The 15287-nt window shown below is 37.8% G+C and overlaps 1 protein-coding gene across 2 annotated transcripts in view; it reads left to right on the top strand.

Annotated features, from left to right (window-relative positions):
• FRY (FRY microtubule binding protein) overlaps positions 1 to 15287 on the top strand; it is a gene marked incomplete at its 3' end in the record, with an annotated part of 178470 nt that overhangs the window by 109220 nt on the left and 53963 nt on the right. For both annotated transcript variants that reach the window (XM_082001351.1, XM_082001350.1), the window contains exons 31-36: positions 209 to 380; positions 2143 to 2399; positions 4368 to 4514; positions 8485 to 8653; positions 9408 to 9498; positions 12263 to 12345. In XM_082001351.1, coding sequence (XP_081857477.1) covers positions 209 to 380; positions 2143 to 2399; positions 4368 to 4514; positions 8485 to 8653; positions 9408 to 9498; positions 12263 to 12345 — 919 coding nt within the window. The remainder of the gene's footprint in view (positions 1 to 208; positions 381 to 2142; positions 2400 to 4367; positions 4515 to 8484; positions 8654 to 9407; positions 9499 to 12262; positions 12346 to 15287) is intronic.

Genomic DNA, 15287 nt, shown 5'->3' with positions numbered 1-15287 from the left:
AGACAATTAGTTTTGTCTTGGCTATAAATGCTTAGGGGAATTTTTATATAAAAATTAGTGGGAAAATATTAGTTGTGGTGTCTTTGAAATTTGGAGAGTATACTCCAAAGCATAGAGATCATTCTCTGATATCAAAACTTGAAATGCTGACATTTCCTGAATTAATGAATTATTATTGTCTCATTACATTTTTTTCTCTCTTTCATAGATCCTTGAATCAAAGCTTTTTGTTTATTCAAAAAAGGTAGCTGAGCAAAGACCGGGCAGTATCTTGTACGGTACACATGGTCCATTGCCACCTCTTTACAGTGTCTCACTCACCCTTCTTTCATACGAACTTGCAAGGATGTATCCTGAACTTACCCTTCCACTTTTTTCAGGTACCTACATCTATTTGACTTATTATCTACTTTACATTTTTGTACAAATGGCAGAGTGCTAAGACATTTCCACCTGTGAACAGGAATTCTGTTTACAAATGTAGCTTGACCTGGTTTTATTCTGGTTCAGGTCAAATCAGATTTAGGAATGCAATATATATTTCCTACAGAATAGCTATATAAAAACCTTGGTTGGGGATTCTGTGCCACTTGTGTCATCTTAGGGTAATTTTGAAATTACAAGGGCCCTGGATAAGTTAAAGTGAAATTGGTAAACTCTACTATAATAGGTTCTTATGTTAAGCATAGTGATTCTTCTTTTATGTATGATAACTGTGAGGACAGAATTCTTCATTTTACATAAATATGACTTGAACTTTGGGAAGATTGATTGCATGTGTCCAGTTTCACCAATGATTCAAATCACTCTGAATGAGTGATCTCTACCTTCTGTTATTTGCACATCTGCGAGTCATTAGTATCATTTTAATTTTATCAGAAATACATTTTTTCAGGGTTACTGAGAAAATGTTAATGAATCAGACCTGCAGGAGCACCATTCAGAATATGCCCACTCTGAGACCATTCCTGGGAACAATTATGTTTTGAGACCTATCTGTCAGTTTTAATCAGTCCATCTAATGTGTTGCTCTAGTTTTTAAATAACAGAATGCAATGTCTGTAATCGTGGGAATTCTTACTGTCTCTTAAAACCCCAGTCTGTTGTTTTTACTCAGTCTGTAGGGGCTGGAGGAAGGGTAAAGGATCAATACATTATACATTTCTTAGTGCCCAAGATACCATGAGTTATAAATAACTGGTGTAGGGAAATTCTGATGGCTCGTTTTTCTTTAAAAAAACGCAAACATTGTTCATTATTACTGTTAACCCATCTATTCATGTTGCTGTAGTGGCTATGTCGTTTAAAAGAACTCAGATACACAGTCCAAATCAGAGCACCTTTCTATACATCTAGAATCATAATGTGAGAGAACAGTATATCTCTTGGAGATTTTTAAAAAAAACAGGCAGTGAGGAAAGAAAGGAAACATTAACTGTACTGATTTTACAGAAGAATTCTGGTAAAGAGAGCTAATGTGGTTCACCTTGGCAGGAAGCCTGTCACTGTATTTCTTATACCAGATTTTCCAAATCTATTTCCCTTACAGTGCCAGTTCTTTTTTATAAACTATATAAAGTGCAGTATACAGCACTCCTGGACTGGCAGCCGACTATGAATTTTATAGGACTCCCCAAAGGAAGTAAGATTCCTAATATATGCAAGGTGTTTTTGTAAACTCTATAAAGTGCCTTAAGATTTAAACTATAGCTTAGAAAGGTGGAGGCTGATGGGGCACTTGTAATTCTGCAGAATACTTTTGAATGTTTATTGTAATACTCCAAAAGTTCTTGAAATTCTAGAATAACAGCCAATTAATGGAACTATCCTTTTTCCTCTTTACTGTCATCCATTTCACATAATACATAATATGGCACAGTAATAAGGGGTGACTTTCTGTTTCTAAGCCCAGACTATGTTAGTTATTTTAGACAGACGACCTGACCAATTGCTTGCTATTATTGACCATTAAATTAATGTTTCTCTTCAGGAAGGTCAAGTATATGCTTTTGTATGCTTTGGTTTGCAAGGTAAAAACCATCAGGTGGTCTAAAACATGTCAGAAATCTGATTTAAAACATGTAGTTAAGGTTTTCTTCATAAACTAACATAACATGTCCTTTTCAACTTCTACTATTTTAGAGGTAAGCCAGCGATTTCCGACAACACATCCAAATGGAAGACAGATCATGCTTACCTATCTACTACCATGGCTTCATAATATTGAACTTGTAGACAACAGACTGCTCCTCCCTGGTTCAAGCCCCACCACTCCAGAAGATGAACTGAAGGACAAGGATGGGGAAATAACAGTCACAAGTGGACTAAAAGGCAATGGCTGGGGCTCTCCTGAGGCCACCTCCCTGGTTCTTAATAACCTCATGTATATGACAGCCAAGGTAAAAAAGCAAAACAAACAAAAAAACCAACCTGTAAAACAGTTTCTGAAATATTCAGCTTATGTTTCTTAAGCAAAAGGTACTTCAGTTTCTTCCCTCTGATATCAGAAATTTTGCACTGGAACGATCTGTACTGATCAGACACAACCTTCTTTTTGAAGAAGTTCCTTCACTTTTTCTTTTAAGCACAATGCTAAAACTGTTCTCTTTCAAAACATGAAAAAAGGAAAGTGTTTTACCCCTTTAAAAAAAAAAAAACTAATAGTGAGAGCATTAAGGTTTAGTTATAGAGGAGCAATGTTCAGTTCCCTCCTATATCACATCCCGGGTTAATGCCTAAGGCGGCAGATGAAAGTTTATTTGGGGGTGAGAATGAGCATCTGGAATTTGTTCTGCTGAAGCTCCTGTACTTTCTAGGAAACACTTAAATATTCTTTGAGGGAGAGAAAAGGAAAAAATGGGTAAAAATTTCTAAGGTGCTAGTTAAAGCATTTTTCTGTATTTTACATCCCAGGTCCTGATAAAGGACCAGGGATTCCTTTTCTCCAATTACTTTTTTCATGTAAAATGCCTAAGCAGCTGGTGGAGGAGGTACTGGGAATCCATCTGTTCCTTCTCTTTTCTGAGTTGCAGGCTACTATACTAGTATTCCATGCCTGTTCTGGCACTGCTTTTGCCTGATTGAGTACATATGTCTAAACTGCTGAATACATAACTCCAGGAAGTAATGCCTGGTACCTGTGTCAGATGGGACAGAGCGGTTCACATTTCCTATCCTGCTCAGGGTTAATCCTCTCTCGAGCAAAATGTCTGTATCCATGCTCCATAGCAGTTGATTCTGGATCTTGCCTCATGTTGAGGCCCTGTAAGTAAAATGTAATTATTCTTTTGTATGCATTTTGTCATATCAGCTTGTCTGAAGTAATGTGGGGGCTGTGCTTCAGCCCACCAGAATGTTAGTTTTGATACTTGTTGCATATCCAGGGCATGATACTGGCTCATGAATTATCTGGTGGTACAGAGTCTCTAGGATATTGTTAGAGGAATTTTATGGGTTGAAAACAGATGTGATGTAGTCCCACCTTTACTGCCTATCAGCAGCAGTCCTTGGAGTAAGTTGCTTCCAAAACCACACAAAGTTTTTGTTCCAGAGTGAACAAGTGTGCTTTCTTCAAACCCTATTGATTGACCTGTCTTTGAGGCTGTATGTGTGATAAAGGGACTGGCACTTGCAAGTGCCAATGTAGATGACAGAAGATGTAGATGCCAGTGACAGTATAGGTGTAGCTAATACATATTAGATCATAAATTCAGTAGAATAGCTTGACCTGGAAATTGCCTCTCCTAGCAGAATGTCAGTCAGTCTGTGCAGTGATTAAAACAGTCTTCTCAAAGTGTGAGCCAAAGATTTTACATAGCAAACAGAACAGCTTCCATTTTAGACTCCCGCATGCATGCACAATCAATTTAAAGGACTGGACAAAAGGGAGTCATTCCTATGCAAAAGAACTTGCAAAAGAAAGCAAAAGATGCTCGTTTCCAATGTGAAAGCAAAGGGCTGTCTAATGCTTAATTCTGCTAGGATTTACTCAGAGGAGAGGTACCAAATTGTTTACTGATGTGAAGGCTGAAGCACTTGGGTACAAGACATGCAGAAACAGAACTTCAGTTGCTTGAACAACTGTAAAGATGAAACCCAATAAACTGCCTGATTTTGGGATGAACTTCTGAATTTATATTCCTGAAAGACTTTTTTTTGTGTGATTTAAGTCCTTCTGTGGATCTGAACCTAAGTACTTTTAAATAGAATTAATGCTCTGAAGTCTGTTAGGTAGCTTTTGAAAATACTGTTTGTTACTTCTTACAGCATTTTACTGTTGGTTTTGCATGAGAAAACGCTCTAAAAGAGCTTCACTTAGTTCGGAGGTCTGCGTATTTCAAGAAATGTATGCCTATGATCCTTTGCAGTATGGAGATGAAATTCCCGGACCAGAGATGGAAAATGTCTGGAATGCTTTGGCCAACAATGAAAAATGGAGTAACAACCTTAGGATAACACTGCAGTTTCTCATTAGTTTGTGTGGTGTTAGCAGTGATACCATCCTTTTACCTTATGTAAGTGCAATTTATTTTATTTACTATTGGTTGCACAGGTTTTAATGAAGAAAACAGCTATCACCTGCAGAAGATTAATTTCTGTTTCAAAAATAAGTACCAACATATTCCCTAGCACACTGTACAAAATTAAATCTCAGGAATAAATGAGCCAAGAGACTGAAATTCAAAAAAGGAGTTGAGTAGTGGGGATCTCGATCTCCACCAGTGGAGCACACCTCATTTCAAGGAAGAAGTGGCTGCTCTCAAGCAAAGAGCAACTTTGCATATCTGTGTAAGGGGCCAGTAACAGGTACTGACTATAAATTGCCAGAATGAATGAGAAAAAATATAAGAAATATTTTTTTCATGTCAGAATCCCATAAAAATACGGAATTTATATATAAATCTAAAATTATATTTAAAAGAGAGAATGGCTGTTCAGAGGTTAAATCACTTTTATGAAAAATGAAGAGAAGTAAAAATACAAATGCTTATTAATTTTTCTCAGTAATCAATTTTTTCACAAAGCTTTTAGTTAAATTTTGAAAGTCCTTTAAACAGTGGATGTTATATCATGAATGGGATGTAACATGCTATGATCTTCTTAGTTTGTTTTTTGGTGTTCCTTCAGAAAAGCGTGTAGTTTTAAGAAAGTGCTACATTCTCTTCTCCTTTAGCAGGCTAAGGCTTTCTGTGGGACATCTCAAGAGACACGAGATAGCCGACCTTTTATAAGCTACTTACCACATCAACTTTTGCCTTTGCATGGCTGTCATGAATTATATAACTGTTCCTGCAATGTGCAAGTCAAACTGTGCAGGATATTGTTATTATTCAAGTTAAAATAAAACCAGGGCTGTCTGAGAAAAGCAAGATAGTCCCATTCCCATGTTCCTTATTGCTCAGTTTCTGGGTGAAAGAGAATCTAAATTTAGTACATTATCTAGCACAATTACAATATGCTGTTTTATTAGTCTCTTTCTATTGAGTTCCCTGAAATAAATTTGAAATTACTAATAATGTGATTAAACTTATCTAAAAAGCCTCATAAATATATTTCACTTACAGTTGCTGAAATAATACTTTGCTTAAAGTATTCATGATGACTGCTATGCATAATAGAATAAAGCAAATATAGAAGACCGTAAAAATTTTCAAGATGTTGTAATTGTACTATAGACATCCTCTTGGTTTCCTTTTATTGTAGGGTTTAGCTGTTCTATAGTCTCAAATCAGTGCATATACATGCAAAGTTAGTGATTTAGACTAGCGATTGCCTAGCCAGTCAAAAGAGGAAAGATTTGAAAGTGGAGTTGCTGTAAGAAGCTCAAGGTTTATATGAGAAGAAGAGAAAGGGGTTGATCGCAAATATCTTGAGGGTGATGGAGATCTTTACATCAGTTGTGACAGAGGCTTTCCATTCAGTGTTGACATGCTTTGAGCAGGAGGTTAGATGAGAGACTTCCCAGCATCTTAGCAACTTGACCGATCCTACACTCTATGACAGACATGGGTTCAGGCCCAAAGGTGACCTCCATCAGGAGGAGCTGTGTTGGCAGAGAACAAGTGGAAATCACAGAGGTAAGAAGCAAAGTGAGGGCTGTTGTATTTCTGACAGCTTACAAAAGGAATAGGGGCGGTTTTCTACGAGGAAGGAGTAGTCCAGTGCCGAGTATATGCCTCACTCCTAAATCTGTAGCCTGATTGGACATGCCTGATCACCTCTTGCCCAGGAGCCGCTCACATACCTCATCCTCCCCTCCAGATACTTGCCAACCCAGAGCTTTCAACAGATCCTTTTTCCAGAACTGTTGCCATCCCCCAGCCTACCTCAAACCCCCTTCATACCCATAGCACTTCTTTCTTCAAATTCTTTCCAACCCCCTTTTCCTCAAAGCCTTGGCTCTCACAGCCCTGTCCTCCTCTAGGACAATACAGTTCTCTTACTCAACAAAGAGAGCAGTCTGTTTTGGCATCTCCAGCTTCATCTGCTCAGCATCTCCTGTTTTGCCTCTGGGACTTTTCTGCTCTCCCTCCCAGGCTTCCAGTGGCTGTGAACCAGACAATCAGGTTTTCACTGGTGGTGGCGGCTGACAAGGTTCCTGTGTTTTCTGCCACCCTGCTAGTCTGTGGTGTACAATGTCGGGTTGAAAGTCTGATTCTCAGATTTTGCAAAATCTGAAAAAGTTTTCAGCTTCTGTAGGAAGCCTGACTGTGCTTATGAGTCACCCCTGAACTGATAGCTGTGTCTGGAGTAGGAAAACACTCTGGGCATATCACACGCATCTGCTCAGTGTTTTGATAATGCCCTGGAGTTTACAGATAAGAAATCATACCTAACTCTGCTAACTACACAAAACTGCTGATACCATAAACATATATCGTCAATTATCATGTAGATAACACGAAAACACTAGCAAATAAAGATAATTCTAACAGTATATCAGCACTGTTCCAGCTCACCTGGGCTCCAAAGACCACGCAGTTGCAGGATTGCCAGTTTACCCATCTCCTTTTGGACCCCTCTGTGCCCCAAGGCAGTCACCAGCTGCTTCACGCCTTCAGCCATCTGTTCTGCCTGTGTGGGTCCAAGCCAAAAGCATGCCTGACTTACATTTTTTAAATTTTTTTTTTCAAGCAGTCCGTCGCTTTGTCTCTTATACTTCTGTTTCCTTTAAGCATTTTTCCCCAGTGCCCCGGTGTAAATAGCTGAGTCCTTTCTTTCACATACGTACTGAAAGATTTCTTAGAATATTTGCAGTTCAGAAACATCTTCAGCAAAGACTCTTAGTGTAGGGAGCGTGACTCCTTCTGGGGTGAAAGAAGTTAGAAGTGGCACTGTGAGCCCTACGAGAAATGAGCCTCAAAAAGGAGGTGGGTTTGTATCTGGAAAGTCCCTGGGGAATTTTTAGCACAGTAGAGTAAGAGAGTTTGAATATGTGCATTTTCTCTACTTTAAGAAAAAAAAAGGAGGGAGAAAGAAGGAAAGAGAAGCAGTCAGGAAGTTACTTTAGTGGAAGTATTTAAGAGTATGAGAACAGCAGTACTTGGTGAGGCCAACAGGCACTTCCGTCCTGTGTATTAGCTCCACTATAAGCATCCATTTAGGGACAACTAAACAAGAACGCAAGCAGAGAGGGCTGCTTCCCTACACAGTCTCCCAGCTCCAGCAGTTTATGAATCAAATGTTTTTGAGCCAAAGAGAATCTCTGCTTTTAAGAGCCATCAGGGTTTTTTTCCTCAAGAATTCAGTCTCATTTGATCTGAGTATCTCAAGAATCCTCATTGCCACAGTGTATACAGTGTTTGAGGTCTTGTGAAAAGATAAAAGCTTTTTTACTGGAATTTCTATAAATTACACTCTCTCAGATTTTTCAAAACAGGATGCAGTGAAGTCTGTATATGTAATTGCTCTGCCTTTCTTCCATGTGCTATTACTTTGATTACAGATACAAGTAGGTCCTCAGAGCCTGGATTATTCTTTGTGGCTACAGCTACCTCTTTCACATCAACCGTATCTGGAAATATATCTGAAGTTTTGGGTAGATCTAGATTTCTAGATGAGAATGTTGCTCCTTTCAGGAGAGTAAGATTCATCCTCAGTGGAAATCACATACTCAAACTATAAATCCCTGAGTGTGATTCAGAGTTAACGCTGATATGCTTAAATGATAGATACAAAATTGAGTTGGTTCTGTGTATGTGTATCTTACATAGTTACATATCTAAACAGCTCATTTGTGGAAGGTAAGCAAAAACTTTGGGGTAATTATATCGCAGCGTCACTCTGCTGGGGAAATTATTTTGATACCAAAGTGAGCAGTTTTATTTCTGTATGAACAAGATGGATGCCGTTGTGTGGTTGTGGTGTTTGTCCAGGAGTAACCCCTTGTATCCTGGATCTTTTCAGTACTGCAGTGTAACAGGTATTGATTTATCCGGAAATTCACTTTGGACAGAGAGTAATAACTGTTATTTTCTTCTCTAGATAAAAAAGGTTGCAATATATCTATGTCGCAATAACACTATTCAGACAATGGAAGAGCTGCTTTTTGAGCTGCAGCAAACCGACCCAGTGAACCCAATAGTCCAGCATTGTGATAATCCTCCATTTTACCGTTTTGCTGCCAGTAACAAAGCCTCAGCTGCAGCTTCTGGTATGACCTAAATATACTTTTCAGTTATGCTCTCCTGCTCTTTCCAGTCTTCATCTCTTTAAAAAACAATCTCTTAGTTTTGCACTAATCCAGATCTGTGTATATATATAAAGTGCAAGTTTCAGGGCCTCGTTGCACATCTAAATTACAGTTCTTTTTGATTCCTAATGTTGTATATGCTGTGTAAACATATGCTTAATTCTCTCAACTATTTTAATAGACTATTGCCAATGACTGCTGCTGTTCAGAACTCTTACGAGGTGGTTCTCCTACCACTAGTTTCTCAGAACTAGAAGTCATCACCAACACTGTGATTACAGCAGATCCACCAAAGCAGCAGAGTTTCCTGAAAACAGAGAGCCTCAACTGCATGGCAGTTCTGTTTTCAAAGGTGAAAGGCTATTTCTAAGCTGCAGTAGTCAAAGATACATGACACTCCCACCCTAAATTCAACCTTGTCAATGTTTTGCCAAATTCTTGAAAAACAATAGGTTATGTCACATTAGAATGAGTGTAGTACAAGGAGTGGAAGGACATCATTATGTTAACCTACCCCTCAAAGCGTCTAAATTTTACACCATTCAGCCATGCAAGCAGGTCCTGTTTTGTAGAGGTGGCATTCACATGCACAAGTACATGCAGAATGATCACTTTGACTGTGGCTACTAAAGAAATTAAAGTTATGGGCTTTTATTGCTTTGCAAATACTTTCTGCTGCATGTAACAGGTGTTCTTACTGACTTCTCATATACAGGAACCACCTCTAGCAGTAACACTGTTGTAGCTGGCCAAGATAGTTTTCCTGATGTAGAGGAGAACAGAATGGTGAAAGAGACTGATGAAAGGTTTGTGATTTGTCTTTTTTTCCTCCAAAATTTTCCTAGGCTAAGGCTGAGATGTTGGGCAAAGTTCTGCAATGTTTTGTGAGGAGCTCTGATGCCCAGACTGATCCTAGGTGGCATTATCCCAGTAAGACCATTTTAATATGAGTGTATGTAAAAGGAAAAAAAAAAGTTATCCACATGATTCTAGCTCCTGAGTGTTGTTTAATAATACATTGCAGAGGAACATCTGTTAAACCTACATTGAGTAAATTGTGCTAAGTAAATCATGGTTTTGTAGGAATGATCCACAAAGGAGAAAGAAAATCAAGTGTGTACCAAGTAATGACTATTAAAACATTTATTAAAAGTCAGGTTTGATCACACCTTTTGATTTCATGGACAGCAAGTAAAATTTAGTATGCAGATTTGTATCCATGATTGCAAGGACACCTCCTTTGTCTGGCTAAGATGTCTTGCAGAGGAAAGCTACATAAAATATTTTCCTTGGAAATTGTACATTCAATTTAGTCTTTTACTACTTAAGGTACATACTGACAAATGGTGAATGAATAAAACAAAAGGCCATCAGATCTGTGAGCACAGACAGATATATATTTCTTTTCTCACTGAAACCCTCTTAATTTTTAAGACCACTTTGAATGACTTCTAATAGCATTAATTAGTAAGTGTATTAGTATTACATTAGTCTGTTGTTCCTGATAGTCACTAGTATGACTTCAGTAGTCCAACCCACCTTCCACAGGTTCAGAGCTTACAGGTACAGAGACAATTATGTGAGCAAACTTTTCTATACTTCAGAACCTTTTGAGTCACTTGCCTTCTACATACTATAAATATGACAAGCATTTTGTCAGGTTAGTTATGTCTGTCTGCTAATTTAAATGTAAGTAAAAAATGGCACTCATATTAGTACTTAGTAAGGTTTCAAACTGATAGTAAAGAGGATTGGACTCAGAATGATGGTTTTCAGCATAGGCACTTGAGATGTACTTAAAATGAAGATAAAACCATTTTTCCTCTGGATTAGGTTTTTTATTATTCTTTACATAAATGTTTATGGCTGTATAGTTTTGAGTTAAATCTTTGTTTAGTTGATTTGCAGGTAAGTTGAGCAAACTTCATCTCCTGCTCTGTTTTAAATTTAACTGTGTTTTCAGGGTTTCTTGTCTTGCATAAATTTTAAATGTGACTCCAAAAAGGTTTTTGGTATTCAAATCTGCCAGACCCTATATAATAAAAATGAAAGGAAGATTACAAAGTTCTGATATTGGTATTCTGATTCCTAGTGAAAGACTTCGCAGTAAAAAATGTAAAATAATTTGCCTGAATTCATAGCTGGCATTTACATTATCAAAGACACTAGAAGCTGTAAGTGTATCTACATTTCAAAACTGATGTGTCAATCTTACAATGTCCATTAATACTGTCCTCATGTGTGAAAACATATTAAATAATGTTTACAGAAGGTAACAGATTGTAAACAAACTATTCTCGTAAATGTGGGCATTTTTGGAATAACATGAAGCTAATCAGAAGATATCTGTGTTTTTATGTTGATGCGATATGATGTAAAATGCCCTGGTCTCAAGTAATTTCTGTGACCTGTAGTCTCCATTTGTTTCATACAGGATAGAATTAATCTCTGTGTATTTTTTTTTCCTTAATGTTATTATTCTTTTGTATTTTTTATCTTTTTAGGTATGCCAGATAAATATGTCAGTAATTGTCAGTTTGTACACATTTATTAAAAGAATTTGTTAAAATATATGAGAAACAGATACTGGAAAGGCAGAAAATGGCAGAATTAAGATGGCCCATTGTCACCTTCACAATGAATTTATTGTGCCCTTATGAGACAGGTGTGCTTTGGAAAGAGCGTAATATATCAGTGTATAATTAAATACCCTGCAATAATACGTATGTGCGTTAGTAAGAAATTTAATTGAATGTTGCATAGAGAACCTTCAACCTGGTTTTGTTTGATACAGTTGTTTTAACATGTTTATTTGTAATTAATTTCCTAGCTTTGCAGAAACAATGATGTTTTCACATCCTCGCTAGTGTGTGAGCCTCCTGCATGACTCCCCTCACTCCACTTCAGGCCTGATTACACTGACAGCACAAGGAGGTGGAGGAAGCCAAAGGAAATCAGCAGTAAAAATTAGCTTATCATGGATCTGTGGCAGCTGTGAACAGTTTGTTCTGGCTCTCATATCCCTTAACTCCTCTGCTGGATCTGCTCTGGCAGTGCCTGGGCTTTCTTCTTGGAGGGTGATCTGCTGCAGCTTTTGCTGCTTGATACCTGTGCAGGCTTGACTTTGGACTGTTCAGTCAGTTACTGTTTTAGCAGGTTGCCAGAATTTCACCCATGAACACAGGCTGTGAAAAATACTAGATGTGAACAGTTTATATCTCAGTTCAGCCTTAGCACAGCTTCTTGCTTCAAGAAAATCACACATTTGTAGCAAGAGAATTTTCCCTCTGCTAAATTTTAAAAGCTTGTGACACAGGAGCACACTGTTAGAACTTCTCAGAAACTGGCTGCAAAAATCTTCTTTTGTGGAAAGAAAGCATTATATTAACATTGCTCTCTACATGTCCCTGCTCAGTGCAAGGGGGTTGGACTAGATGACCTTAAAAGATCCCTTTCAACCCAAAGATTCTATGATTCTATAAATGTTTTTTTTTCCCCTAGAGTAAGCATATAGTCCAGCTGTTTAATGTCAATCTGTGCTTTTAATAAGGATTTTTCTTGTATTTGAAGGTTCAGTAATGTAATCAGAGCACATACCCGTCTCGAATCAAGGTACAGTAATAGCTCCGGAGGATCTTACGATGACGACAAAAGTAAGTTCTATTATTCAATTTGATGAAATTTCTGATGTTTTGGTGGGGGAGGAAAGCATTCTTACGGCTGGTGGAGGCTCTCTGTTTAAGTTCTGTATAAACAGTAATGTAACATTACCATACAGGGAGCATCCCTATTTTATCTTCATACCCAATTTAATTAATTTATTTCCTTTGTTTAACCATGGGCTCAGTCAAACCTATTTAAAGGCCGGAGAATTTCACAAAAGGCAGCAGCAGAGAATCCTCCAGACAGTAACAACTTGAACCATTTGCACATGGCAAGGCAAAAGATTCCCAAGATCATTACAGCAAGTACTTTGAACTGTGCCCTTCACCAGTATTTCCCTCCAAATCATGTGCTGTTATATGAGCATGAAGAAGAGATCCAGGGGTTTGCAAAAATGAGCCCTTATCTCCTCTCTAGCTTTTCTCTGCTCCCTGCAACCAATTTCTGGCTGCATTGTGCAAACCTGTGTTAGAGGGGAGAGTGAGATGGGGCTCCTGAGCACACTTGTTCTTTATATATTTCTGCTCAACAGACTATAAATGGACATTTGATGCTCAGCAGAGCATCCAAAGAAAGCCAAGCTATTTCTGTCAACTGTTGAATGACAGTGTAAATTTTAGGAGTTGGATGATCGGAATACCATAATTCTGGAGTGAATTGTAAGGAGGCCAATCTACAGATTTCAGTTAGGCCCTAACCACATGTAAAAAAAGCAAGACCTTTTTATAGACTCTCATCTCTGGCTTAATAAAGCCGGGTCAAATAATATAGAGGCTATAATGGCTTGTCTTGGTGCTATGGACACCATTTTGGGACAATATTTTGACATAAAAAGTAAAGATTTTATAGGGTCTTTAATTCAAGTAATTTTTTAGCAATACTCTTCTGCAAAGTATGGAAACACAATGTCAAATAAAATATGATAGGATAATTTAATGTATATCAATAACTATTTTTCATAATTATGAAGCACAGTATTTACAAAATATTGTGTATATACATACTGCAGTATTTAAATACACAAAAAAGTGTGCAACGTATTAAACTCAGTGGGGTTTACTACACTTGTCTTGTTTTTCTTATGGCTTTCTAATGCTGCAGCTACTAAAAATTCCTCAGCAGATGTTAATTGGAGCATCTGCACTAATCTGATCTGCATGAACAATCTTTCAAAACAGAACAGTGTTTGTATTATCAGAACATTCTTCACAAGTAGCTGGTTTTGACAAGAGCTTAGAGTAATAAAAGGTTAAAAACGACTGAAATTTTCTTTGTTCTTTTGGAATGTCTCCTTAAGCCGATGCCCAAAAATTTTTTCCTGCCTGTACCTGGAAGCTTTGTAGTACTGTGAATGTTTGTGCAGGATTTGCTTCTCACAGAGGTTCCTTGCACAAATATACAAATACCTCGATGTAAAATAAGATACATTTTACTTAGCTACTGACATTTATATAGAACTCTAAAAAGAAAGAGTAATTCTTAAACTATTTGTCATTCTACAAGATAAATAATGCAACCTGCATTAAGAAGGTGCAACTTATTCCCTCTGGCAGGCAGCCCAGGCTGCAAAGGACTTGGTGGTATGAGTTCTTTCTTCTCTCCAGTCTACCTGAGCATATATGTATTGCTGAGGATATGAATAGGGAACATACCTCTTCAGCACAGAAACTCTTTTGTTCAGGCAAAGGCTGTATGTTAAGGTGCAAAGTGCTTTTTTTTTTCTCAGTCTGCACATAAACCTATGAAAACATGAGTGAGCAACTAGATCTTAGTGTGGACTTCATGAAACAGTTTTATGTGAAACACTTAAATTGATAGTAATAAATAGTGACTGTGCAGATCTTTTTATGTGAAAAGCGTCTGGCAAACATAATTTGTTTAATCCTTAGAAGATGAATACGTGAAAATTCTATACTTTGCTACATTATTAGGTCAGTCTATTCTTTATCTGTAACTAATAAATCTAAATAAATAACTAAATAAATGTAATAAGTAGAGGTCAAAATCATAAAGGTCTGAAGTGCTCCTTGGAAGACTTAACACTGAAGAATGGGAATGATAAAGTTGGCATTTTAGTAAGAGCTGGAGGAGCAGCTGCTGCATTGAAAGGCTCCTGAAGATCTGGGAACCTGAAGACATTTTGTCAAAACCAAGAAGTGATGTGCATTAGAAGAAGCTAGCTCTGATACTTCTGTAGGCACCCAAACAGTTTTGTTTCTTGTGGCAAAGCCGACAAGCATCAGATAGATGCTGTTAAAGGAAAGTGCTGAGAGTTTCAAACCTACCTAAAATGCAAAAGTGTAACAAAATACCAGAGCAAAAAATAATGCTCCCATTAAAATTTCACAAAGGGCAATGTTTGGATATATGCCAAGAACAGGCCTAGAGAGGATACTTGCCGTGGCAGTGTATTGCAGACTGCCAGATCTGAGAAATAAAAACTGACCAATGGAAAAATTGAGAAGAATGAGAGGAAACAAAATGCAGGAGAGATGAACAAAGCTATGCAGCTGAGAGAAGGCAGAAAGTGGTGGAAATAACTTACTTGACCCACATCATTGCAGATAAGCAGATGGAAGGAAAAAAGCCTATTGCTAATTAACATACAGCAGCTGTCATACTGAAGCAAAGTTAAATACATCTCTGAGAAATTCAAGAGATAAATCATCCCTGTTGAAAGAAAATTACCCTGAAGATGTTTTTTGCATTCCTTATGCCTCCTTCCTAACTCAGGACGTTTAACTTCTGCCTTTGTAGCATTGCTCAGCAGGGCACTGGTGGGGAGCTGCAAGAACGTGTCTCTGGTACGCGGCTCCTTGCAGCAGATGGCTTCCCACAGCAGCTTCATCAGCTGAACTTTTCTCTCATTTTTGAAGAGAAAGTCTGTTGCTTGGTGCTTTGTGATCTGGATGCACAGCTACAAAGTGACAGC

The sequence above is a fragment of the Phaethon aethereus genome, assembly GCF_964289735.1.
Source record: "Phaethon aethereus genome assembly, chromosome: 1".
NCBI classification, from domain to species: domain Eukaryota; kingdom Metazoa; phylum Chordata; class Aves; order Phaethontiformes; family Phaethontidae; genus Phaethon; species Phaethon aethereus.
Note: the sequence above shows the minus strand (reverse complement) of the source record. Positions and strands in the feature narration are given on the sequence as shown.